The sequence below is a fragment of the Balaenoptera physalus genome (assembly GCF_965194825.1).
Source record: "Balaenoptera physalus genome assembly, chromosome: 1".
Lineage (NCBI taxonomy): Eukaryota > Metazoa > Chordata > Mammalia > Artiodactyla > Balaenopteridae > Balaenoptera > Balaenoptera physalus.
In genome coordinates, this window is record NC_138882.1 from 157,774,491 (window position 1) to 157,800,250 (window position 25,760).

At 55.9% G+C, this 25,760-nt stretch overlaps 2 protein-coding genes across 7 annotated transcripts; both read left to right on the forward strand.

The window, feature by feature from the left end:
* Nucleotides 1-2: 2 nt before the first annotated feature.
* On the forward strand, nucleotides 3-21,075 carry KNCN (kinocilin). 4 transcript variants are annotated; one of them, XM_082463384.1, is made up of 4 exons: nucleotides 3-5,821; nucleotides 6,894-6,962; nucleotides 7,430-7,504; nucleotides 20,995-21,075. In XM_082463384.1, the coding sequence occupies exons 1-4, from the start codon at nucleotides 5,671-5,673 to the stop codon at nucleotides 21,003-21,005; spliced, it is 306 nt and encodes a 101-aa protein (XP_082319510.1). In that variant the 5' UTR covers nucleotides 3-5,670; the 3' UTR covers nucleotides 21,006-21,075. The 4 variants fall into 4 exon arrangements, with proteins under 4 accessions (XP_082319510.1, XP_082319512.1, XP_082319511.1 ...); XM_082463386.1 differs by lacking the exon at nucleotides 20,995-21,075 and adding an exon at nucleotides 8,295-11,430 and having other exon boundaries at nucleotides 7,403-7,504; XM_082463385.1 differs by lacking the exon at nucleotides 20,995-21,075 and adding an exon at nucleotides 8,295-11,430.
* Nucleotides 11,574-23,906, forward strand: TMEM275 (transmembrane protein 275). Of its 3 annotated transcripts, none has more exons than XM_082463340.1 (2): nucleotides 11,574-11,968; nucleotides 20,995-23,906. In XM_082463340.1, exon 2 carries the CDS (start codon nucleotides 21,083-21,085, stop codon nucleotides 21,614-21,616), a length of 534 nt encoding a protein of 177 aa, XP_082319466.1. In that variant the 5' UTR covers nucleotides 11,574-11,968; nucleotides 20,995-21,082; the 3' UTR covers nucleotides 21,617-23,906. The 3 variants fall into 3 exon arrangements, with proteins under 3 accessions (XP_082319466.1, XP_082319467.1, XP_082319468.1); XM_082463341.1 differs by lacking the exon at nucleotides 11,574-11,968 and adding an exon at nucleotides 11,984-13,689; XM_082463342.1 differs by lacking the exon at nucleotides 11,574-11,968 and adding an exon at nucleotides 11,984-13,333.
* Nucleotides 23,907-25,760: the final 1,854 nt, after the last annotated feature.

Sequence of the window (25,760 nt, forward strand, 5' to 3'; positions counted from 1 at the left end):
CCCCTTGTCGAGACCTCTGAATATAGCACTTCAGAGGATCCATAACACAAGGTGAAGGAGAGACCATTGCTTCTCTTTTTTAGGTGAGGAAATGCAACTCATCAAACATTTGTCGGTCTCCTTTTCTGCGCCAGGACCCAGAGATAAGTGGGAAACAGCCTCTGCCTTTTAGGCTCTCCCTATCCAGTGGAAGAGGCCGTGTCAGCAACCATCACGCAAGCTGGCTTCAAAAAGCAGCTTTAACAGGCGTGCCCTGTACCCAGCCCAGCCCACCCACCCAAGTGGAGCAGAGTCCCGTCTGTCTGAAGCAGCACTAAGCCTTTCTTGAGGCTCCATCGTGTGCCTGGGACTGTGGTTGTCCTGCTAGAGTTGGCAACAAAGAAAAATGGCGCCTCGATCCACAGTCCTCATGTTCTTCGAGCAGAAGGCTTCTGTGCGCGTTGCCTTAGTAATCCTCAGAACCAGACTCAGAGCGCTGTATGGGGAGCGCCTTTAGAAATTCCCAAGGAGGTGGCAGAGGGAGCTCTGAGTGTCAGGGCAGAAGACTGGGCGCTGCTGCCAGCTTTGCTCCCTGGGGGAGCAGAGAGCTGAGATGGGGAGCGGGGCTCTTCCCTGTGGGGGCAGGTCATGGGCCAGGCTGCCAGGTGTTCTACACCGTGAATCCTCCATGTCAACGAGGACATACTTTTTGTTGATGGTCCTTCCTTTGCAGGAACCCTTAACATCCTCACGTCCCTTCTTCATCTACCCGGTGTGGGATGGGCTGGATAAATTGCCCTGCAGAATCTGAGCCTTTTGACCCAAAGTCTCCCTGTCCCTGGGGACTGGGAACCAGGGTGTGACTTTTGTCTCTGGACTCCAACCCCACCCTGGTCAATCCTCCAGGTTGGCCCAGCAGGGATGTGACTTACAGGAGCTTCCTGGACCGAGTATTCCACCCATCCCACTCCCCAGGTCCACCTGGCAAGGCCTCTCTCATCCACAGCTCTGCTTAAATGCTACTGTGCCTACTTCAGTTTTGCTGGCATTATTGTGCACTTACTCTGTAACAAGTACTTTCTGAGAAGCTCACAGGCATTATCTCATTTAATTCTCAGAGCAGTTATATGAGGTAAGGTGCTATTTTACCCCACTTAACATGAAAAACCAAGCAGAAAAAGGAAAAAAATAGCTTGCCCACAGCTGTAGGGCTAGGAAGGTAGAACTGGAATTCTTCCCAGAGAGACCTGATACCCAGAGCTGTGCTACCTGGGTTCAAATCCCAGCTCTTCCACTTACTGGCCTTGGGCCCTGGGCAAGTTACACAATCTCTGAGGGTCTCAGTTTCTTAAACCAAAAATTGGGGAGGCTAGTGCTTACCTCATGGTGCTACTGTGAAAGTTACAAATTAATAAATGTAAAGTGTTTAGAGCAGTTCCAAGCACACATAGTAAGTGCTCAATAAATATTATGGTAGCCGTGATGGTTGTACTTACTTTTATTGTTGTCTCCTGGGGCAGAATTGCTCAACTGGGCCCCAGTGATGGAGATGAAGAAACCTTTTTCTTGGCTTGTGTGGGTGGAGATGTGTCTGGCCTTTCCACACGGGGCTGGCCTCTGGCCCTTTGTGGGATCCTCCTGCTGGCAGGCTGCTCTGTCCCTCTTGACGGGGGTCCCTGTCCCCACGGGGCAGCTGTTATGCCACGGGAAGAGCCAGGTTGGGGGCTGGGGCCCGGGGTCCTAGTCCTTCCTCTACCACTGTTCACTAGGTGACCTTGGGAAGTCCCTTGCCCTTTCTGGGGACCAGGCCATGTGCCTGGCTGTGCTGGGCAGAGGCAGACGTGCTGAGGGAGGCTCTGGGGCCTGGAACTGTGGCAGCCAGAGCCCCAGCTCTAGGGCTCACATGCGGGCTGCCCTTAGGAGAGGGCTGGAGTGTCCTGGACCTCAGGCTTCTTGCCTCAAATCCAGTCTCGGCAGGCCTCAGCCCCAGCCCATCCTGATTCAAGTGGACCCTGAGGACTCCTGTCTGAGCTCCACCTGGGGGCTCAGGTACAGGGATGGAGTCTTTCTCCCTCCAAGTGTCCACCTGCCTGAGCTCTGAGGGCCCCTCCTCCCTTCTGGCTGACTGCCCCTCTCCAGATCCAGCTCGGTGAACAGCAGTGCCCTAGTCCCATGCCAACTGCTCCAGCTGCTGAGGTCTGAGGGGAGCAGCGAGAAACAAGGTCCCCCCAACGGCTGGCACTCTTGTTGCCATGGTAGCAGTTGCCTTGGAAGCCACTTCCCCGACTTCAGCTTCCAAACAGTGCGGGAAAGCTGCCTGTCCCCCAGGGGATCGGTGAATTAATCAAACTCTTTTCCAGGGTCCTCATCCCTCAAGGAAAATAAACAGAACTAAACCAAGCTGAGGCCTGTTCACCCACTCTTCCTCCCCACCCCCATGCCACCCTTGGACTTGGTGCTTCCGGGAAGGAAAGAGCATAGGCAGGCACCCTCCAGCCCTGGCCTCCCTGTCAAAGAGATTTTGTGACAGAATTCAGCAGTGACTCACGGTCTAGCCACACTCTGGATCCGGGGGCCTGGAGGGCCGAGGCTTCAGCTAGGAGGGCTCTGAGCTTGGGGATGGGGAAGTGTGGGGTGGTCAGGCTCTAGAGCCTTGGGCTCCCATCTCATCCACCTGTGACAGTAAGCTCATCACCCAAGGGCAAGCATGCACTTTCTTTTTCAGAGCTGGTACGGCCAGTATTGAGAAAAGAATTGGCAAGTCTCCCTCTCTACATTTGTAATCAACAGAGGAGCAGGTGTCACAAGTTTCCAGTAGCCTTTAGTGACACTCCTGTCAATGCGGGAACGACGCAGGCCTTGACTGATTCTTCTGAACACCATGTCTCCCTCTGATGATAGGGTTGCCAATTCCTCCCACCTCAAATAAGATAATTTAGAGATGTGCTAGCGTACTTCCCAGCTGAGCGGGGAATCTGGACGTTGGGTTCCATCATGGACTCTGAAGCCGTCCTTCCACCTCCCCATGTCTCGGTTTCCCCATCTGTTCTGGAAAGGAGCTGGGAGGTTCTGTGATCTTGTAACTGACGGTGGCTTAATGTGTCTCTCTTCCATATGCTCTGCTCTGCCTCTGTGCCCTGAGAGATTTACAGTGTCAAAGGAAACTCTAATTTAGAATTTGTCTCCAGCTTTCAGAGGTCAGGGTGTCTGGAATCTGAAACTCACAATGCACAGGCACCCCTGACCGTGGCCCCTGCCATCCCCATCCCCATTCGCCAGATGAGCAAAGTGAGGCCCACAGTGCAAGGTTCCCACCTCGGAGATGTGGCCGGGGAGCCTCTGTCTTGCTGATGGTTTGGGAGCGTCGCCCTCAGCCTGACAGCAGGAGAGGAGCCGGCACAGGCCCTGCCCGGCCAGAGTTACGCAGACACTTAATAGGGGCCGGGGGCGTTGTGGAGGGTGTTCAGGTTCCCAAAGCTTCATGTCTCAGGAACACGTTTTCATGGACAACTATTTTGATGGCTCCTTCTAAAACTAGTCAGTGGGGGATAAATTATGTGTGACAGAGACATGGGTTGTCATTTGATGCCTAATTAGAGGAATAATCAGACCTCATCCTGGCGAGAGGCACAAGGGATGTTGGCAGCAGCAGCTGTGGCTGGGATGCCCACCTCCAGGGCCTTCCTCTTATGGGGCCGGGAACATGGCCCTGGGGCCCATCGGTGCTCGGCGGTCACCCCTCCTCTCTTCACACCTTTGAGTTCATACATGTCCCCGCCCAGGCCTCACTCCAGCTTCCTGACAGGGCCTTCCTTCAGCTGAAGCTCAGTCAGATGACCCTGGCCTTCCCAGACCCCTACCCCCACCCAGGAAAGCCTCCTGTTAGAGACAGAGGTCCCATGGTGCCCGCGGCCCTCCTCTTTGCCAACCCGAGGTGGTCGTACAGGTCCAAGCCCTCCCCGAGCTCTGTCCTTGTGTCCAGAAGCCCAGCCCAGGTGCCCTCTATCCATTCAGTGGTGCTCACTCCCTGAACCTGCCCTCAGGGGGGTCACCGTCTACAGAGGAGACAGAGCGTAGGGACAGGTGGCAGGCACTTCAGTGTGGGGATGCAGCCACTCAGGTGCCATCAGGAATGGCTCTGCAGAGTTGGGGCTGCCCAAGCAGGGTCCTGCAGAATGAGGGTTCTCCAGATGGCAGAGGCCAGGTACACACTCAGCAGAAGGGCCACAGAGGAGAAGGCCCGGGTGGGGGTGTGTGGCAGGAGGAGCTGTGGAGGCAGGTGGAGGCCAGAGGCCTTGGGCCTGGCTGCATCGGACGGCAGACATGGAGGGGAGAGATGGGAGATCCAAAGAGAGGCCAGTGGGGCTGGTGATGGGACCCTGGGAACTGTGCTGATTCATTAAGGGCCAGAGAATGCAATTAGTGATGAGGGCTGGCACTGGGGTGCGGGGCCGGGCTGGGCTAGGTTACCGCTGCCCGGCCTTGACTTGGTGGCTTCTGCAAGTAGGTCAGACAGGCTGGGCAGAGCTCAGCCCGGAGGTCAGGAGGCGCCAGCCTTGTCCCCGTCTCCTGACCCCGACTGCTGACACCCAGCCCCTGCCAGTTCCTCTTCCCAGCCCTAGCTCCCTAGCTTGCGTGTGTTTCCTCCCACCCCTGCACCCACCACTGCTCTTCCCTGTCAGTCCCCCGCCAGGGATCCCAGGGCAGATGGAAGGGCTCACCTTCTCAGCCCACTGGCAACTGAAAGGAAGCCTACCTGAGGAGAAGAGGGTCGCCTGAGATCGTCCTCAAACTAGGACCTCTCAGCCCTGCCTGGGGGCCCAGAGGTTGATGGGAGGGGGGAGGAGGGGGGAGAGGCGGGGTTAGCGAGGGGACTTGGAAGGACCCTCTCCCACTCCTCCTCCTGTCCCTGTCGCTGTTCCTGTCTCCTGAGCCTCGTCCGGGTCTCCTTCCATGCCTCCGTCTCTGAGTCCCCAAGCAGAGGCCCCCAGGTGCACCTCCAACCAAAGGGACAGCAGAGTGGGTCCTGAGCATGTGGCCAAGGAGTCTCCTCACATCTCTGGCTGCCGAGCCGCTTGTGAAGCTACCCGCTCATCCTGCCCCGTCCAGGACCAACAGTGGAACCTGGGCTGACTGCCCTAGTGGGCCTGTGGGCAGCAGATCACATTGCGACCTCATAAATAACTCAGCACCTCCTGCTGCCTGCATCTCTGAGGAAGCCACGTCCTCTGGACCACCGCCCCTCCCACCTCCATTGCTTTAAACTTTAATAGGCCGAGGCTCAGTGGCAGCTGAGTAGGCTCCAGGGAGCTGGGGCAGGAGGTCCTGGGCAGGGGAGCTCGGGCTGAGCTCTCCCGAGAGGAGGCTGGCAGGGGAGGACCCCGTGGGGCAGTTCCAGCTCTCCAGAACTCTGGCAGCCAAGGCAGGATGTGACCAGGCAGAAGTCCTGAGAGTGGCTTCCAGCTTCAGGGGCCTTTAGGGGAGGAAGAGTAAGCTGGGGCGACCTGGGAGAGATCCTAGCTAAGACTATTGTCGGATAGGGTTGCAGATAAGCCAAGGGTTACCAGCCCAGAACCTTACTGCCCAGAAACTCCCTCCCTAAAGGTGGAGCTCCAGCAAGGAGACATCCGAGAGGACTGAGACCTCCAGGGCTCTTCAGGGGGAAAGGCTCCGCTGGCCGGGTGGGCCTGCATGGACATCCCCATTAGCAGCAGAGACTTCCGCTGCCTGCAGCTGGCCTGCGTGGCCCTCGGCCTGGTGGCCGGCAGCATCATCATTGGTGTCTCCGTGTCCAAAGCTGCAGCTGCCGTGGGCGGAATCTTTATTGGTGCCGCTGCTCTGGGTGAGCAGGTGCTGGGCTCGGAGAGGGAGCTGGGGCCATGGTCAGGTGAACGAGGAATGGAGGGAAGAGCTGGGTCATCAGGAATTTGGTTGGGGAGGATAGAAGCGAGAGGTGTGAGCAAGGCAGCCATGGGGGTACGGGGAGGGAGAGGGAGATTGGGGTGAGATTCCCACAGCACGCTGCAGGGGCCAGGAGATGTGGAGGAGGAGCTGGCCACCACCCCTCTTGGGCTGCTCCAGCTCCGGCTCCCAGTCCCAAGCCCTGGGCTCTTGGGTTAGTGTTGGGACTCATAAGCCTGTTGGGGCTGAGTTGATGGGGGGCAGGTGGAAGAGGACAGAGTTCTCTGTGGGGCCCTCCTTGAGCCAGGACAGGATCCAGCTCAGAGAGAGGGCTTCCTTTTCTTTTCCCAAATGTCGCAGCAGCAGGTATGTCTGTCCAGGCATCTATCCGTCTATCTGGGCCAGTCCCACTCACCTCCCCACAGTGGTGTTGGGTACCATCCCTCGCCCCACTCCACCACCCTGGGCCACAAGCAGAACCAGAAGCATGAGGCTGGTGGGCTCTGGGCATCTGTACCTGTGAACTCAGGCCAAGGGCCACAGACCCTTGGGAGTGAGCAGAGCAGGACTCGCTCTTCTGCTACCCCCTCCCCAGGTCTGGGCTAAAAGAAGCACACCGAGGAGCAGCCCCAGTCCTGCCCTGGGGGCCCTGGGGGGGGGGCATCAGAGAGCTGGGGAGTGTCAGTGGGCCCATTTCCAGCCAGCTGGGAACGAGGAAAGCCACCTGCTCATCACCTGGGCGGTGTGGAGCCAGGGGCCTGGGACTTCCCAGCCTGTAGCCCCTTCCGCAGAAGGCACTGCTCCCCAACCCCTCCTGGGGCCGGGTATTGGGGAACCCCCGACGCACACACTCACAGGCTGCATTTACACACCCACAGTCCCAACCCTGCCACTCGGGTTCCTCCCATGCTCACCCATAATCCACCCCCAGGCTCACAGCCCACAGCTTCATGCAGCTCAAACTAAACAGGCTCCCTCCCCATCACGGAACCCCTCTGTGTCTCTCTTCTCAGGGCTCCTCATCTTCGCCTACCCCTTCCTGAAGGCTCGGTGCAACCTGGACCACATCCTGCCTACGATAGGTGAGTCCTCTCCCCGGCCCCCAGCAGACTCCCTGACAAAGGCTGTGTGAGACACTTTGTTTGTAAGTCTGTGGCCCACTCTGCAGTGGAGCCGAGCCCATGTGTGTCACTGGTACTGGCTGTGTGTGAGACCTTAGGACCCTTGTACAGCTCCCCTCCTCTTCTCAGCTCCCCACATATGTGCTCCCATCTCCATCAATCCTGTGGGGCTACGTATCCCTGGGTCTCCCCGGGACCCCCACCTCCTTAAAAATCTGCCACCTTCTCCTTCCAGGGCCCATTTCTCCCACCTTCGCTCCTCTCCCCAGATCAGCTCAGATCATGTGGGAGACGTAAAGGAATGTAGTGGAGCAAAGACAGCAGCAGGGATGGAGAGTAGACAACAAGAAGGACTTCCCTTCCCAAAGCTGGACTTGATTTGAGAATGGCTTGGTAACCAGGGGGCTTGGGGTGGTCTCATCCTACAGGGAGCCTGAGAATCCACCCCCAGCCAGGGGCAGACCACGGGGAAGGAAGATCCAGCGCCAATGGTAATAAAGAAAGTAAGTTCCAGAAATCCCAGAGTCCATCTGCCATCTTCCCCCTCTGGGTGCACAGCTCTGTGGGGCCCCAGAGAAACCTTGAGGGAAGTGCAGAGGGGACTTCTCCAATCACAGGGAGACAGCAGCATTGGGTATTTCTTCCATGAGCTTAGTCAAAACCCTTCTTAGTCCCAGCTGAGCTCAGCTCCTCTGGTCCCCAGGGTTTCTCTGTCAGGTCCAGCATGGCACCACACTGCCCCCTTCCCTCCCCTAGGCCCGCTTATTTTCTCACTCTCCTCTCCCATTGTGGAATCCAACTCTCAGACCTGAGACCCGGTACCTGAAACTGGGCATCTCCCTCCTCCCTCATCCCCACACACTGGAAGATGCCAGAGCAAGAGTTTCTCAAAGATGCCTCCACCCTCAGGGTCTGCTGCCAGTGGTAGTGCCTAGTACTCCGCAGAAGGTTCCATTCCAGACACCATGCCAAGCACTTTACATATGTTAATTTGTTTCATTCTCAGAACAGCCATATGAGGCAGGTGCTATAATTAGCCCCACTTTATATATGGGGCAACTGAGGCACAGGGAGGTTACGTGAGGCAGCCGGGAAGTGGTGCGTCCAGAAACCAGGCCTTCAGCCCCGAGTCCTGCCTCTAACACCCACACCATGCTGCTGTCCTCCAGAAGGGCCACTCTAACCGCGCCTCCCTCCCTCCCCATTCTAGCCCTCTCTGACCCCGGGTCCCTCTGGGTGGCTCTGACCCGGGACCTGTCTACTCAGCAAGCCCTGTCCTGGCCTCTCCCGCAGGAGCCCGCAGCAGCCTGTCCACCGTGAGCAGAACCCTGGAGAAGCTGAAGCCAGGGGGCCGGGGGGCTGGGGAGGGCTGAGGCAGGGGCTGACAGGCTGCCCCCTGCCCTGCCCTCTCTTCCCACCTGCTACCCCAATCTCAGAGCCTGCCTGGGTCCAAACCAGAGATGAACCAGGTCCTGGAGATGCCAGACCTGCTTTCACCAAGGCCATTGGAAATGGATTCCCTGTGGTGGGGTGGGGCCTGGACCACGGTGTCTCTGGTTTCAGGCTCTTGACCTGGATTTTCTCTCTGAACTGCAGCTCAGCTTTCTTCCCTTTTTGATCTACTGGCTGGATCTTCTGGAATTTGGGGCCCAGTGATACCCCAGTCTCTTGCTCCAGCCTGGCCAGGGAAGTGAACCGCAGGCTCATAGGAACCACACAGGGTCTGGGCCTGGCCCTGGGCCTCAGGAGCTCACTGGCTGCATAGAGGGCCTGGACCAGACTCCCCTGACTATCAAAAGCTCCAGGCAGCTGCTCAGAAACGGGCCCTGAGCAGCAGTGAACCAGACAGCGGCATAGCCTAGAAAAACAAAATGGTCGCTGCCTTGACAGGAGCCCAGGTGACGCACAGGCCTGGAGGCTTCCAGGAGGAGGTGTCTCCTGAGCTGAGCCCTGCGCTGAGACTCTTGGGGATTGACTCCACTATTTAAGGCTTTTCATGATCTGACTGCAAACAAGACCTCCAGCGTTCCTCTTCTCCCCACCCTCTCACTGCTCCGGAACCATCTAAACACGTTCCAGCCCCCAAGCCTTGGCTTGTGTTCTCCTGGATGCCCCCCACTCTGCTCCTCTCTGCCTATCAAATCCCCCACCCTCAAAGGCCTCCTTCCAAGTGTCCCCTTAACCACAGTGCCCTCCTCATCCTCTTCCACCAGCCTCTGTCTCCCTCTCTCGACACCCTCCAGGCAGGTTGAAGTCTTCTTTTTCACAAAACAGTTACTAATCCTGTTTAAACCTACTGTCTATTGCCCTTTTCCAGTTACCATCAGGGTGCACAGTAAGTGCTCAATAAATGTTAAATGGCTTAAATTTAGTGGAAAAACAATTCCCTAGGCTTTCCCGGGAGAGCCACTTCAAGGCTCCACGTATGTACAGGGTTTGGAGCCAGGCTGTACAGGAAATATTGCTCCTCCCTCCATGCCTCTCCTCATACACTTGCGACCTCAGGGTGAAGCAGAGTTGTATGACCTCTATGGAGACATCTTCTCCATGTGGCCTCTGTCCTGGTCGGTGAGCGAAAGACAAGCTAGGAAGAGTCTCATTCTTCAAGGATCAGTGCAGATGACACCTCCTCTTGGAAGCCTTCCCTGACTTCTCTGTGCTCCCACAGCCCCAGGGCTCCCCTCCATCACAGCCCCCAGCACTCTGAGTGGCCTCTATTTCCCCCTCACGAGAGTGGGGGCGCTGAGGGCCAGGCACATGGAAGGTACCCAGTGGATGTTGGAAAACCACACCAAAAGCAGGAGAGAGCACCCCATTGTACAGATGGGAAAGCTGAGGCCCTGCAGGAAAAGGACTCATCAAGTCCCATGGTGAGAGACTGCCCCAAACCTCGCATCCAGGCCTCTTCTCTCTCCCCACCCATGGCTCTACCCTCTGCTGCCCTCTGCACAGGCCCCAGGGACCAGCTCCCTGACCACAGTGGGACAGACCTCCATGGACAGAACAAATTTCACAAATGCTGGTGGGCTGGGGAGACTTTGGTTCCTCCAGCCCGAGGGAAGTCAGTGTTCCCCTCCTTGCATTTCCCTCCCGCCTGCTCCCTCTCCCTTCTCCTTTTCCTCAACATCATCATCATCAACAATAACTCAGGCTTGGTTTCCTTGATCAGTAAGGAAACGCTTCCTCCGGTCCATCTTTCTCCTCACCAGCAGCACCCCAAAGAGGTGCCTAGGGGTGGATGGGGTGGAAGTGGGGAAGGTGGTGCCTGAGCTGTAGGGACTGTGGTCCCCCCCTCACCCACCATCAACCCTTCCCAGCCATGATCTCCCCCAGGCAGGGCTATGGTATCCCAGATGCCTGGCAGGGCCAGGCACAGAGCAGCATTGGGCATCAGAGTGGATTAAATTAGGAAATGAACACGTGAAAAGGCAAGAGCTATGTCCTTTGGGGAAGAACTGGGTGGAGCTCCAAGGACCCTTGAAACTCTGGGAGTTCTCAAGGCCTGGGCCTGTTTCCTCTCTTTCCCCTGCCATGGGCTTCCTGAGAACTCCCTTCCCCCAGTCCAGGTGAGTGTCCAGATACCTCCTCCCCAACTGCATCTCTACTCCTGACCCCCACCCCCTTCACCTGGTCCCAGTAGTGGCCGCGCGGAGACACGTGACTTCTCCCCATCCATGCTTTGGAAGAAGCTGAGTTTGGGCCAAGCAGACAGGGGTGGTGCGGTGGGTAGTGTTAGGGGAAAGCGCCCTCTCCCCTCTGAGCAGGTCCGGAACCCTCCATTCAGCGTTGGGGGGGTGGGGACAGGGACAGGTTATGGGACAGCGGTCTGTTCAATAAATGAAATCAGTTCTATCCAATAGCCCTGTTCTGACCTCAACTGTGGGTGTGCCTAGCCAGCCTTGGGCTGGGTGCTGAGACTATACCAAAGGTGGGGAGTGCTTGGTCCAGGCAGCCCCCTGCAAGTCACATCCCCACTGGGCCAACCTGGAGGACTGACGAGGCTGGAGCTGGAGTCTAGGGATAAGACTCACATACTGGTTCAGCAACCCCCCTCCCCCCTCCAGGGCCTGGGCAACAGACTGTGAGGCCTCGAGCCTCAGTTTCTTCATCTGCAGATGGAAGATGAGTGGTCCCTCCCAGGCCACTGTCAGGATGAAGGTTGCCTGGCACGTGGTTCACATCAGGGCGGATTTATGAATGGATGAGTGAATGAATGAAGGGGGGGTTGGAGATGCTCCTCCAGCTGAACTCCCCCAGGTCCTGGAAAATCAGCACCTCAGACTCCCACCCAGTCCTCGCCAACACAGTCCAGCCTGGAGGCAGGCCAAGCACTCCCTCCCCGCTCCCACCCCCAAAGAAACCCTTACAAATCCCACCAAATCCCACCAGGAGCTGTATAAGGGGCTCGTGGCCACACCTCTTTCTAGGATGCAGGATTTGTGGAGGGTGATTGGAGAAGGGTTGCTGAAAACAAGCCCCATCCCTGGAAAAATCTTCCTGCTCCCACGGCTCCATCCTCCTCCCATCCGCCCCCAAGCCCCACCCCCGCCCAGGGTTGGGAATCTGCCAGAAACTGAAGACAGAGCCAGTGAGACCTACACCCCTCGCTCTAGAGTGAACGGCAATGTGTCCATCCCGGACTCACGAAGTCCAGACTGGAGAGTGTGTGGGCGGCTGGCGGTTCATTGCCAGGCGCTTGAAAAGCTTAAAACCTAGAGGCGGGGAGGGGAGAAGGGCGGTGCGGAGCTGGAGCCAAAGAGGAGAGACTTGGTGGGAACACTGATCCGTGGGGGGTCCAAGGGAGCCGAGGGGCCGCAAGGAAGCTGAGATGGGCGCTCCGACCTGGCGCAGCCCACAGCCAGGGCCCTCCCGGCACCTCGGGGTCCCCGGGAGCTGCTCCCTGGAGCCCCTCCGCCCTCACGCCCCCGCCCACCCGCTAAGCCCGGGATCTGCAAGCCGCCAGCCGGGTGAGTGAGGGGGGCCAGCCGCCGCTCCCCCAAGCAACCCCCTCCAAGTCGGCGCCCCCCTGGCTGCCCTCCTCTCTAGGGATCCTTCCTCCCCTGGGGGTTCCCGGGGCAGGACCGGCAGAGAAGTGTCCACTGGACCGGCTCAGGCAAGTGCAAGCTACAGGCGTTGGGGGAGGCTGGAGGGAGGGCAAGGGGATGAAAGGAGAAGGGAGACGATGGGGAGGGTAGCTTTAGGATTGGAGGAGATACTCTATCCAGCCCTAAACCCCAGGGGAACTGAGTAGTGGCCAGACAAGAGGTCAAGCACCTGTAGCCTTGAGCACAGTTCTCTGAAAAGAGATGAGAACGACAGAGAGGGAAACAGGAGAAGGGGGACACACGGCATAGAGAGGCTGCCTTGGGCCCCTCTGCTTTACCCCGATCCCTCCCCGGTCTTTAACTCAGTGAGAATCTGCCCTAGAATCCACCTCCAGTCCCCACCCAGCTGTCCACCACACCCTCTCAAGACCCAAAGTGAGGAGGGAATAGGGAGAAGCGGGCACAGAGCGACTTCAAAACCAAGAGACAGAAAAAGGCAGGCCGCAGTGGCCCCTCTGACCTTAACCATTTGTCTAACCAATATTTCCTGGGCACCTGCGGAGACCCAGACACTCCAGTGGGGATGTGGCAGCAAACAAGGTGGATATAATCCTGGTCCTCAAGGTAGACCAGTGGGGGAGACAGACCTGGACACAGCAGTTCCCAATCACGGAGGCAAAGGAAGGCTTCCTGAAGGAAGCGACGTCCCAGCTGCGCTCTGACGGTTGAGCTGGAGCTAGCCAGGTGAAAGTAGAGGCAACAGGAGCAGCGTGGCCACCTGACCACACCTGGCGAGTTCTGCTCCGCTCCAGCAAAATCTAGAGGGCTGCCTGGAGGGAGGCAGGGCTGGGAGAGCCCAGGAGGGGTTTCAGCAGGGAGCGATGGGGGAGGAGAGTGGAGTGGGGTAGCAGTGAGACTAGAGAGGAAGGGATGGGTTCTAGATCCCTGGAGGGAAGAATCTGCAGGGCTGGTGACGGCCTAGATTCGAAATGTGGGGGGGAAAGCCTGAGGGAGGAGGAGGAGCAAGGATGAAGCCAGGTTTCCGGCTGGGAGTCTGGGCTTTGTGGGAGAAGAGGAAGTTTAATGGGCTTGTTTCCAAGAGGAAGAGAATGTTCCCAGGAGGGAGGGTTCAGGGGTCCAAAGCTGTGGAGATGTCAAGTTAGCTAAGGACTGAACCGTCCTCACTGAATTCAGCACCGAGGAGGTGACTGGCGGCCTTGGAGCAAGCAGGTTCGGAGCACGGTGGCACAGAAGCGCGATGGGAGTGGACTGACCTTTGAGAAGGAGGTACAGTAGGGAGCGCAGACAGTGCTCTCAAGATGCAGGCAGGTGTGGGGGAGGTGGGGGCTTTGTTTGGTTTCAAGAAGGAGAGGCTTGAGTGCCTCCAGGAGATGCAGGCGCGGTGAGAAGGGCTGAGCACCGACTAGGAAGGGGGACGTTCCCCGGGAGCCTTGAGGCCCTGAGTCGCGCCAGAGACAGGGATGCACGAGGGCCCTGCCACCCAGCTGGTGATTTTCTTTTCACCTACAAAGCTTAGCAGTTTGGGCACAAACATGGAGGAGACAGAAAGCTGGACTGATGCAGGGTCGAGGCATCACTGGGCAGCTTTGGCAGAAGGACAAAGGAACAAGTGGCAAGACAAGGTAAACTGCAAGAGGGTAAGCGAAGTAAGGCAGTGGGGGTTCTCGGGTGGAAGCAGAAAGAAGCAGAGGCAAGAGGCTCACGGAGAAAATGTAGAGAGTTCCAGGATTGCATTAGATCAGAGCACTGTTAACAGCAAGAGGCTGTGGAGTCGTGGTGAAGAACACAGATTTAGAAGACACACAGCCTAGGTCTGAATCCCAGCTCTGCCACATATTATCACCATGTCTGTGACCCTGGGCAAGTGATTCAACCTCTCTGAGCCTCTTTGTCCCCATCCAAAATTGGAGATGGCAATAGCATCTATCTATAGGGTTGTCATAGGGCTTAAGTGAGTTAATAATATAAAGGGCTTAAAACAGTGTTTGGCACATAGTAGGTGCTGTACAGGTGTTTCTATAGTGGTAGCAATGGGGTTTAGTCAAGAGTAGGATGGCTGGGTTTCTCAGAGGTGGAAGGATTCAGGGTAATGACAGGGGTGATGAGGTCCTTGGGGTAACGGGGGGGAGCATAGTTGGGGTGGAACGGAGGAATTGGGCGTTGGAAATGAGGAGCCAAGGAACTAAGAGGGTGCAGGGTGGGGCAGCTGTGCAAAGGATGCTTAAGTCCCTCAGGGGACTTGGGCTGGAGGAGAAAGAGCGCCTCCCAAAGCCTTGGAAAGAGGTGGGTAGGAAGGGCAGTTCCACTGCAGCCAAACTGCAGTCCACCTCCACACTCCCAGGCAAAGAGAAGTCTCCAGAGGTACCTCTGCTGGGCAACAGCTTCTTTCTACCAGATAGGCAGGCAACTCAGAGTGTCTTTCTGTCTGGCTATGTGTTGGCCTGTGTTTGCAGCTCTCAGTGTGTAATGCATCTGTGTGTGTGTTTCTGGATATGTCTGGCCACTGAGTGTACACGTGTGATGTGTGTGTGTGCACATGCACTCAGGGATGAGGATCATGGGGCCCAGGTGTCGGACGCAGGAGCTGGGAAGCCACACCTCCAGATTTCATTCTCTTCATTCTCTTGTTTCCAGCCTGGAGAATCTGGGTGAGCCTTGTGCGCGTGTGTGTGTGTGTGTGTGCGCGCGCGCGCACGCGCACACTCTCTCGCATGTCTATTGCCTGGGCAGAAGTAGGGGAGCAGTGGGATTGGCTAGGGTGGGGGTGGTGGCAACTTTGGGGGCTCCCAGGAGGCAGAATTCAGTTGGCAGAAGCTGAGAGTTTCCAGAGTAGTTAATAAGCTGGCACTGAGTAATGGTGATGTGGGAGGTTCCCTGACGATGGGGGTGGAATGGAGGGGGGTGGATGGGGAGGCCAGGGGAGGGAGCTGGCCCAGACTTTCTGGGACTGAAGGGGAACAGAAGGGCCAAAGCTAAGGAAAACAGAGGGGTTCACAGTGAGGGGAAAGAGCTCAGACTGAGCAAATAAGGGACTCAATCTCATATGGAAGACAGGGTGCTGGGACCAGTGCCTGATGCTTGGACGGAAGCCCCAGCCCCCTTGCCCAGAGGCTCTTGGACCCTTGCAGCAGGAACCTGGGACCAGGAGGCCTGGCAACTGCCCCTGGTCAAGTAACTGCTCTAGAACAACACAGACATCCCAGATTCAGGGACTGGGTGGGGCAGGCTGACCTGAGGGGCTTCAGACGGAGAACCCCTCTCTAGGAGCTCTGCATCCACCTATGAGGACCATCCTCCCTGGGCCCCAAGCTTGTTGATGATTGGCTGGATAGTAATAATCAATTACTAATTTTTAAAATAATCAAATATCTCTATACCTTCTGTAAGCAGAAATTCTGGTGTAGCAGAAACAACATGGCTTTTCAATCTGACAGAACTGGGTTCAAATCCCAGCTTTACCTATCACAACTGAGTAAACCAGGGAATGTTCTTCACCTCTCCCAGCCTCAGTTTCTCACTGTGAACTGGGTTCAGGATGGCAACAGCTCACGGGGTCATAGGAAAGATTAAATGTGTTAGTGCAGGGGAAGTGCTTAGCACAGAGTTGCTGTTCGACGTGAGCGCCCCTCTCCCCAAAATCAGAGCCACCCCCCACCCTACCCCCACCCTGAACAGCAGAGCAGCAGGTTACTTCTGCAGGGCAGGGTGAGGGGAATGACTTAATCCCAGCCCAAAGCAAAGAACAGCCATATTACAGATAATGTACTGTTTTTTTGAGATCTTCTGATATATTGGCAGTAATTTCTGATTGGTTTCCATGTCCACCTTCACAAACCACCAGCAGCAGGAGGACAGATTCAGAGACAATAATCTGGTTAAATCTTTCCCTTTACATTCAGCAGCTGAGGCCCAGAGAGGGCCCCTGGCCCTCCCAAGTTGCCCAACTAGACCAGAGTCAAGAACCCTGGTTATCTGAGGCCCAGCCCCTAGTGTCTGCCTCTGCCCCAAACTGCCTTATGGCCTGGACTCCCAAATAGAGTCCACACGGTCTCCCAGGCCAAGGCAGGGCAGGGGGGACTCTGGCTGCCTGACCAGGGTCATGCGCAGCTGAATGGCAATGGTCAGAGCCCTGGCTTTGTGGGAAAAGGCCAGGTTCTGGTCTGGCTTGGCCACAGACTCCCTCCCTGAACTTCCTCACACCTAGCCTCAGTGTCCCCCCTCTGTAGATGAAGGAATTGAACGAGATGATCTTTACAGGTTCAGCAGCTTGGGGCGCTCACTAAAGAGAAGGTTCCAATTCTAAAACTTAAGATTCAGAGCAATGACCTTCCCTCCTGCTCAGGCAATGGGGTTGAAGACCGGCCTTGGGATGAGGTAGAAAGGGTTTGAAGGGATATTTGAAGGGATAGCAATAAAACCAACTCGGAGGGTCCTGCTTCTGAAATTAAATACTCCATCCTGGAAGTGACGAATGGCACAATTCATTGGCCAGAACTAGTCACACAGCCCCACCTAATCACGAACTGGCCAGAAAGTGCAATCATAACATGTGTTCAGAAGGCGGGAGTACCAAAAAGATTTGGTGAACAGCACCAACGAAACCCAGAGCAGAGCAAGCCAGAGCACTCGCTACAAAACAGTATCCAACAGCCCCAGCTGGAGGGCCACAGTCCACCAGATGGAAATGGTGCTGCAGACTGAATTGCAATAGCTGAACGACCTCAACACCTCACCCCTGCGTGCTCCAGATCCCAATTAACCAAGGTGGAGGCAACTTCAGGAATCGGCCCTTAGCCTCTTCTCTGCCTGGGGTGGAGACTCTGGGAGTACTCTGTATTCCAGAGTCAGTTCTGCCTCCCAGGAGCAGGTAAGAATCATTCGTTGGCAATTAGCCCCTGGAAGCTCAGCCCTTGGGCAGGTATTTGCTTTAGTTGAACTGAGTGTGCTAAGCCAAGGAAGGAGCAAAGTGAGTTTACCTTCCTTAAGAGACACACAAAACACACCCTGTCCTCCTCTGCTGTTGATATTTGAGCAGCATAAGTGCTGATTACAGGAGCTTATCTACAGAAGCCTGTGCCCTGTGCTTCTGTCATTCAACAAGCACTTAGCAAACCTAGCGCTATACTGGGTTGAGAACTCAGGCTTTGGTGTCAAGACACCAGTTTTCAAGTCCTGGCACCACCACTGCCACTCAATGGTCTTGGGAAACTTGAATCTTTCTGTGCCTCAATATCCTCATATATAAAATGAGGATATGACAATAATACTTAATCTCATGCTGTGAAAATTAAATTAGATGTTATTGCAAAGTGCTCAACATAACACAACTAACTTCGTTAGCAATCTGAAAGCGCTAATTTCAGATTCTCATCCAGACTTGTTTATGGCTAAGAAAGACTAGCTTGTATCAGACCAACTCACTCACTGAGGGTAACTAAAAAGGCTGGATTAAACATTTAAGAAATCTGTTTAAAGGCATGGGAGAGCTACCAAGGCAGTAAGGACTTGAGGGGCCAAGATCTTGGAGAGAAGAGAAGTAATATTTTATTTCACTCTTTCCCTTAAGGCATTTTCCAGTTTGTAGGGGGCAGTGGCCATGGAGTTGGGAAGTCAAAATTGGAATTTAGGACTTAAAAAGGGGAAAGGCCCTGTTAAACACCTCCAGCTTTTATTTGGGGGCCCCAAAAGGCTATCCTCTGGTAGTACTGGTTAACCAGCTATAGACCAGACTCAGGAAGACTGAAACACAGCTCCCAGTCAGTGCAGTCCTAGATTGGGCCTGTCCCTTCTTCAGCTGCATGTCAGAAGCAAAAGTAAATCTTCTCTAAAGGAAGACAACATCATCCAGGGCCTCAAGCTATCTCTACAATGTTGGGCGTTTAATTAAAAAATGATCTGGCATTACAGGAGATAAGACTTAATGACCCAAAACCAAAAGCAATAAAACGGACAATAGAAACAAGAGATCCAGATGTTGGAGTTTTCAGACATGGACTTCAAAGAGTTTAATATGTTCAAGAAAATACATAAGAGAGAGTTTTTCAGTAGAAAACTGAAATCTATGAAAAAGAATCAAGTGGCAATACTAGAACTGAAAAGTTATAACAACTGAAATTAAGAACTGAATAGACAGATTTTACAGCAGAGAAGACACAGGTGAAGAGAGGATTAGTGAACTGGATGACAGATCGGTAGAAAAATAGCCAGAGAGAACTGGGGTCGGGGCGCGGGGGGGGAAGGCTAGAAAATACAGAATAGAGTATAAGAGATGTGTGGGACAATGTCAAATGGTTGAACATGTATGCAATTAGGTTTCCAGAAGGAGAGAAGAGAGAGAATAGGGGGAAAGATAATGGCTGAAAATTTTCCAAAACGGGCAAAAATCAAGCCACAGATTGCAGAAGCATCAGGAAGCCCACAAAGGATAAATACAAAGAAAATCTCACCTTGGCACATCATAGTAAAACTGCCAAAACCCAAAGATAAAGAGTCTTCTCTATAAGGGAAAAGAAAGGAGAGCCTTGGATCCTCTAGCCACCTAGGCCTCCCCCCCCTGCCCCCCGACCCTTGTCCAGTGTCAGCTTTCAGGAGTCTGCTGTGAGATAAGGTGAAAGGCCAGACACTATCCCCTCCATCAGGGGCTCCCTCCATCAGCCTCAGACAGAGCCTTCCCCATAGGAAGGACAATGTCAGATAATGATGAGGTACAGAAGGGGTAAAATTTGGGAATCTCACAGCCCCTCCTGAGGGCAACAGGAAGAAAGTGTTGAGATTTACCTCCACATCAACACCAACGGGATCAAAGCCTTCTCTTTAAAATGAAGCACGATTGCATACGGTGTGAACTAGACCATGTGTTCTCTGATTCTGGTCTTCCTTTTAGTCCAGCCACTAGACCCAGATCAACTTCCCTCTCTGAGCCTCCATTTCCTCAGTTGTAAGATGTGGCTGTTAATAAGTATCAAGCAGGTGTATCATTCAGTGATGTCATGGATGTGAAGCTGCTTTAAAAACAGTAAATTGTACCCCTTCAGCGGCTGCTATTGCTGCCTGGCAGAACCAACAGCTGCAGATCAAAGATGGTTCATGCAAATATGGAGCTTCCTGAGGAACCTGTGGTTGGTAGAGGCCCTCAAGGGTCAACACATGCTTTCTTTGCCAGGATTTGGGGATTTCTGAATTCCTGCCAGCTTAGTGTGTCAGCCAGGAGCTTCTCGCTGGAGTCGCAGGAGAGCTGTCACCTCCCCTAGTGCCACCTCCCACTGTGATGCCAGGGGAGGAAGCCCTGGAGTCATCACATTGGGCAGGCCCGGAGGTGGCCTCCAGACCCTCTGACCTGCTTGGGCCAAGCTGATTCCTACCTGTGTCCAGAGTGACAACCTGAGCTGCCCCTCCCCAGCACTAGTCCTCGTTTTCACACACCCCATCATCAAATTCTCTCCAACTCCTCTGTGTACAGGCTTTGGACTCAGGAAGGATAATTTAGGGCCTGTCCCTGAGGCACTTCCATCTGAGGGACAGACTAACAGTTCTGTTTCCAAACTTGACATGACTGACCCCCCCAGATCTGAGACCTTAGAGCCCCTTCTTTATCAGCCACCACTATGACATGACCAACATGGAAATCTCACTATGTCTTGCACTGTTCTAAGCACTTGATTTAGCTTACAGCATTTAGTTATCACCACACCCTATCAGGTAGGTTCTCTTATTAGCCCCACATTACAGGTGTTAACACTGAAGCATAGAGAGTTAGGCCACTTGTCCAGGTCATGCTCCGTTACTCATCCAGCATGCTCCATGCCAACCAGTAGTCCCATCTAATTACTCCCCTCCCACCCCAACTCAGAGCCCTTTTCCAACACTTTTTCACAATTCTAACACAGCTCCATGGCTATGATCTCATCCTTCGAGGGCCTTAATACCTGTGATTTCATGTTATAGAGCAGAATTCTCAAATAGAAGTCTTAAACTCCCCAGACTCTGATGACATTACCCTTGCTTCTGTATGCATTCCCAGAATTACAGAATCCAGTGATAGATCCCACAACCAGATACAACGGAGAAAATCCTAGAAAGGGATCCTAGTACCCAGTGATTGGGCTTTTGAGTCCAGGTTCAACACTAGACTCCTGGGGGATGGGATGGGGGTAGGAGTGGAATCTAATAGAATGCCCAGACTGGGAAGGACCCGGGGCCTTGGGTCTGCTCCAGCCCAACCCATGTAGGGACTGTCTCTTCTCAATGACCATCTAAAACTTCAGGAGTTCCTCACTCTCATGTGGTCACTCACTCCAGGGCCTCATCTGATATTCAGGAAAGTTAATGTCATTGCTATGCCTATCAGAGCCTAGGGTGGTGACGCCCAGGCCAGGCAGCAGGTCATGAGGTCCCGGTCCCGGATATTGGGTAAATCACTAGATCTCTCTGAGCTTCAGTTTCTTCTTCTGGACGAGCTGGGGCTAGAGCAGATGATTTCTAGGGCCTCCACCACTCAAGGGAGGAAGCTGTCTAAGTCCCAAGAGCTGCCACCTGGCCTCTGATTAGAACTACTGATCATGATTATCACTCAGTGAGCACCTAGGCACTGCGCCGAGGACTTTACACCTATTTACTCACTTAATTAGCCCAAGAAGGCTTCCTGGAGGAGAGGAGGTGGAGGACCTGTGACTGTCTGGAGGACATAAGGAAGTGGGGAGGGAGGGAAGATGGCAAGATTAGCCACGAGGAACTCCAGGGACCTGGTGGGATAAGGGACTCTTCCCATGGGGGGTGAGCCGTTGCTTCCCAAAGGCAGAGGCAGAGACAGGGGCTGGCCAAGACGGCATGGCCTCTGCACTCCCAGGCACTGAATGTAACCACAGAACCGAAAGTGGGGCTGGAAGCCCAGATGCCCTGCTGACCTCTCCCTTGCTCTGTGCCCACAGGACTACTGTGAGCTGAGCCCCTGACATGAGGGCTGGCCGGGGCCGGCGGCAGGAGGGAGCTGGATGAGTGCCCGGAGTACCAAGGCCGATGCCGCCCCCGGAGAAGAGCCAGGGCCCCCCGGCCCGGGCGCCCGCGGGCCGCGCTCAAGGCCGGCTGCCCGGCCCGCCGTCCCCCGCGCTGTTCTGCGCCTGCGGCCTGTGCGTGCTGCTGGCGGGCGTGAACGTGACGCTGGTGGGCGCCTTCGCCTCTTTCGTCCCGGGGCACAACGCGCCGCTCATCGCGGGGCCGGCGCTGCTTGTGCTGGCGCTCGGCTTCTTCGCGGCCTGCTGCGTGTGTAGCCGCCGCCGCGGGCCCGCGCCCCGTTCGCGCTCGACGGCGGCCGCGGGTCCCTGCCAAGGCGGGGGCGGCGGGCGGGTGGCGCTGGAGATGGAGAGCAGCGAGCGCACGGCGCAGGACACCACGGCCGTGCAGCTCAGCCCCGCCGCCTCGGCCGCGTCGTCGGGCCGCTCAAGCCCCAGCCCCGGCCCCTTCGCCCTGGACGCCCCCTCGCCCGCAGCCGTCTACGCGCCGCGCGCCGACGGGGTCCGGCGCGACCTGCCCCGGGAGCGCGTCGCCCCCTAGCCGGCCGGGTCCCCGGCCCTGACTCCCCTGTCCCGGTTCCCTCCCATCAGTGCCATTAGAAAAAAAGAGAGGGAGGAGGAGAGACAAGAAAAAGAAAATTTTCATACGGGGCGGGTCCGGTGCTGGGCACAGGTGGCCTCCTCTGTCCCATCTCTGGAACTTCCGGGGGAGGGAGGGGGAAGTGTGACGATGGCGTCCAGGCACGGCCCTCAAAGGGTGGGGTCTGCTGGGCCCTAGTTTACCTCACTCCCCAGACGTCCGGAAACGGGGCTGCTGGTCCTTCCCTGCCTGGGCACTGTGAGCAGAGCCACTCTGAGGGGCTCTCAGCTAGGCCCGCGCCCCCAAGAGGTGGGAGGAAGAAGGGAAAAAGGAGGGGTTCAGCCTGGGCTGTCTCCTGTCCCCGCCTGCTGTGAAGGGCTGCCCGCTCCCCTTCTGTCCCTCCCCGCCCTCCTTGTCTCTACCCCAACATGACCTTTTGGGATGAATGGGGGAGGATCTGATCTGAGCCAGATCATCCTTAAGGTGGAGCTGTGTTGAGCACACTCCACCCTTTCTGCCTGACTAGAGCCGGGGGAGCTGAGCTGGGGCCGACAGGGAGCAGTGGGGGGGGGGGGGGGGGGGGGGCTCCTCCCACCCTGAAGGTCTCGGTGTGAACCGCACCATGTATTCCCGCTGTACCTCGCTCGCCCCTTAATAAATCACCTTTGGAGTCGTCCTCTGCCCTTGTGCAGCGCAGGAGGGAGGAGCGGACTGCGGGGCCTCTGACCCAGCACCCTGGAGTCTCCGGCCCTCCCACCCTGCGGCGGAGTGCTTCATCATCCCAGCACCAGCCCCGCTTGGAGACCTGGAAGGGAGCCCCAGGGAGAGGAGTGCGTGACTGTGAACAAAAGATTGTCTGAGACTGTGGGTGCCTGTGAACGTCTGTGGAAACAGGGTGTCGGATGGGGGGCTGGATGAGTATATGAGTGTGACTGTGGGTGAGACAGCCTGGCTACGTGCATGAGATGGCGAGTGTGGGAGTATTTTGGGTGACACTGTCTGACATCACACCTGTGTGGGAGCGTGTGTGTGTGTGTGTGTGTGTGTGTGTGTTGGTGGTTGAGGGCTGGGTCACCCAGCAGGGATGGTGACGCAAGAAGGGCTCCCCAGGTCTTGCAAAGCCTACACCTCTCTCCTGGACTGGCTGAGCTTGCAGTCTGGGCTCAGCCTGTCTTCTGTCCACGTGGGTGAGCGTGCCTGGTAGAGAAATGCAGGCTGCCCTGAAAGAAGAAACAAGGGGGCTGGGGGCTGGGGGGAAGACACTGCAACCCTGGGACAGCCCCTCCTCTCACTTCAGGGACCCAGGCAAGCAGTGCCCAGTGATGGTGGCACGCACTGGCCCACCACCCCTGGCTGGCTGCCCTTGGCTTCATCAGCCTCCCTTTCTCTTTCCAGGCTGGGTTCTGCTGCTCTTCTGCCCCGGCCCAGGCACTTTCCACCAGCCCTGGGGCTCTTCCTCCCTTCCTCTGACCCCTTCTCTGCCTCTGCCTCTCCTGCTGTCTCCCTCCCACTGACCTGAAGAAGAGTGACTCCCTCTCAGTGGGTGCTGAGCAAGTCATCTCTATTAATTAGCACGGGTCGATGGTCCTAACCTTTGAAGCATCTAGCCCCTGGAGCTGATGACCTCTTCTCAGAGTACTTCCCTACCCCCACCTGCATGCATATGTGCGTGTGTGTAAGGAAGGCCACCTCCCCAGGCTCCAGGCCTGTCTCTTCTGGTCCACTGGCAGCCTCAGACGCCACCTGCTGCCTTGGAAGAGTAGGAGGTGAGAGGGGCCACTGCTGATGCCACTGCTGATGCCGCCTTGGGGTGTGGCCCACCCTTCTCCCACCACCTTCTTAAGAAGAGGCACCCCAGATTCTAGCCCAGGAATGCCAGGCCCAGCCCAAACCCCTCTCCCTCCTGCTGGCAGAGGCCTGGAGTTGCACCATCAGGGTTTCTTCCTCTTCTACAAGAAGACTTGCAGATCCTGTCTTGGAGCCTGGCTGCTGGGGAGGAGAGTGAGCATGTGATAGGGTTCAAGGAAGTGGGCCACAGATCGATGGTGTGAGTGAATAGAATGGGATCAAGGTGGCAGCAGAGGGCGGGTTGTGGAGCATGGCTCCTTGGAGTCTCCCTTCCATTGTCACCGCCAGCTGAAGGTCATCTTTTGTCCCGTCTGTGCCTCCTCTCCCTCCCCAGGCACACCAGGAGATATGCTCTATACCCCAGGACCCACTTTCCAATCAGCCAGCCCTAGCAAAGCCCCCCAGTATCCCTCCAGGCCTGCCACACCCGGGGACCCTTCCCCTCATATCCCTTCAGGACCCCCTAGGGCAGTGCGTCCACCGTGGAGCCAGCGAGGCCCAAGGGCAGCCGCAGTCTCCACACACAAGGAGGCTGGAGGATTGCCCTGTCCCCGCACGTCTGCGGGCCCCTCCCGGGCAGGCTCCAGGCCCTGAGGGCAGAGAGGGGCTCCAGGGGGCCAGCGGGTGGGAAGCAGGTTTCTGTGGGAGGAGAGGAGGTGATTCTGACGGCACAGAGGCAGCAAGCTCCCTGACCTTGAGGAATCTGAGCAGGGACTGGCACCTCCCGCTGGGACACTGCCGAGGGGTCCTGGGATGAAGGCTAAACGCTCCCACTCCCACTCCTGGCCCTGAGATTCAGAACTGAGGCACCAGGGTATGTCCTCAGAGGTCCAGGGGCTGCAGTGGAGGACACATAGCTGGTCCTTCTGAAAGGAGGGGTGCCGCCTGGGGCCTGGGGGAGCTCAGGGGTGGCACAGTGAGGCCACCTCCCAGAGGGCCAAGACAAGGGAGCCCAGTAAGGGCCGGGAACTCGGATCCTCTCCGTCTCTTCCCACTAGAAGAAACGAGGGTGGCCACTTAGGACCATTTTTTACTAATTAATTCAACAAATAAACCCTGAGCCCTACTATGAACCCATAGCTTGGTGAACAAGCTCTGGAGGAGCTTACGTTCTGCTTGGGGGAGAATTAAAGAATTAAATAAGTAAACAAGACAAAAAATACTAGCTAGTTGATAGTGCTGTGCAGAAAATCACAATAGGAAGGTGTGACAGAGGGACTTCGATGGCTGGAGAGGTCTTCTCTGAGAGGGGACAGTTAAGCTGAGCTCTGACAAGAGTTAGCCACACATGGGTCTAGAGCAAGAACATTTCAAGCTCAGGAAAATGGCCAGTGCAACCCTAAGGTGAGAATGAACTTGGCTTCCATGGGTCAGACCAAGAAAGAAGGGCTGTAGAGACAAAGGTGGGAGATGAAGTTGGAGAAGGTGGGAGCGGGCGTAGTGCTCAGCTCCTGTAAAGCTTAGTAAGCAGGGTGAGGAGCTGGGATTTTATTCTCCGTGAGATGGGAGCCACTGGCAGGTTTTAAGCAGGGAAGTGACATGATCTGATTTATGATTGCACAGCTCACTCTGTCTGCTATGTGGAAAATAGATGTTGAGGGACACGAGGGAAAAGAGGGGCCAGGTTAGGAGGTCATTGCAGTCGGAAATGCTGGGAGTCAGGACCAGGGTGGTGGCAGTGAGCTGGGCCAATTCGACACCCATTTTTGAGATCTCCCTGTCAGGGGAGTTTAAGGGAGTGAAAGAGAGGAATCTGGAAGGAAGTTCTGGAATTTTGGTTTGAGCAGCTGGGCATATGGTGGAGGAAAAGCAAGGGCTGTGGTCAGATGAAAGGTCTGTAAACCCAGTGGAGCTGTCCTGTAGGAGCTGGAGCCGCAGGCCTGAGTTCCAGATGGAGAGCCCTGGGGAGGCAGATGCAGAAGCCATTGACCTGTGGGTGGTGGTGAAGCCATGAGTCCAGATGAGGCGTATGAGGAGAGATGAAGACCAGGAACCAGAACCTAGAGTAGTGCAGCCTCTGACTCTAGGGGAGAGAAGGCACTTGAAGTTGCCCAGTTCTGAATCTCGCCCAACCTTCTGCTGATGCCAGTGCCTTTCTGGTGAGGTCTGTGCACAAGGAGTTGGGGATCAGGGAGAAGTGAGTAGAATGTGAGCTCGAAGAGGTTGGGACTTCTGGCTTATTCACAGCTGTGCACTCAGTGCCTACCTGGCACAAGGTAGGTGCCCCATAAATATTTGTCAAATGACTGAATGAGTA

Excerpts from the sequence above, each read along its gene's own strand:
- KNCN (XM_082463383.1), top strand. The coding sequence starts at position 5,671 with ATGGACATCCCCATTAGCAGCAGAGACTTCCGCTGCCTGCAGCTGGCC. Across the intron at positions 5,822-6,893 it reads TATTGGTGCCGCTGCTCTGG|GGCTCCTCATCTTCGCCTAC; the intron begins GTGAGCAGGTGC and ends CTCTCTTCTCAG. Across the intron at positions 6,963-7,429 it reads CCACATCCTGCCTACGATAG|GGAGCCTGAGAATCCACCCC; the intron begins GTGAGTCCTCTC and ends CTCATCCTACAG.
- TMEM275 (XM_082463340.1), top strand. The coding sequence starts at position 21,083 with ATGCCGCCCCCGGAGAAGAGCCAGGGCCCCCCGGCCCGGGCGCCCGCG.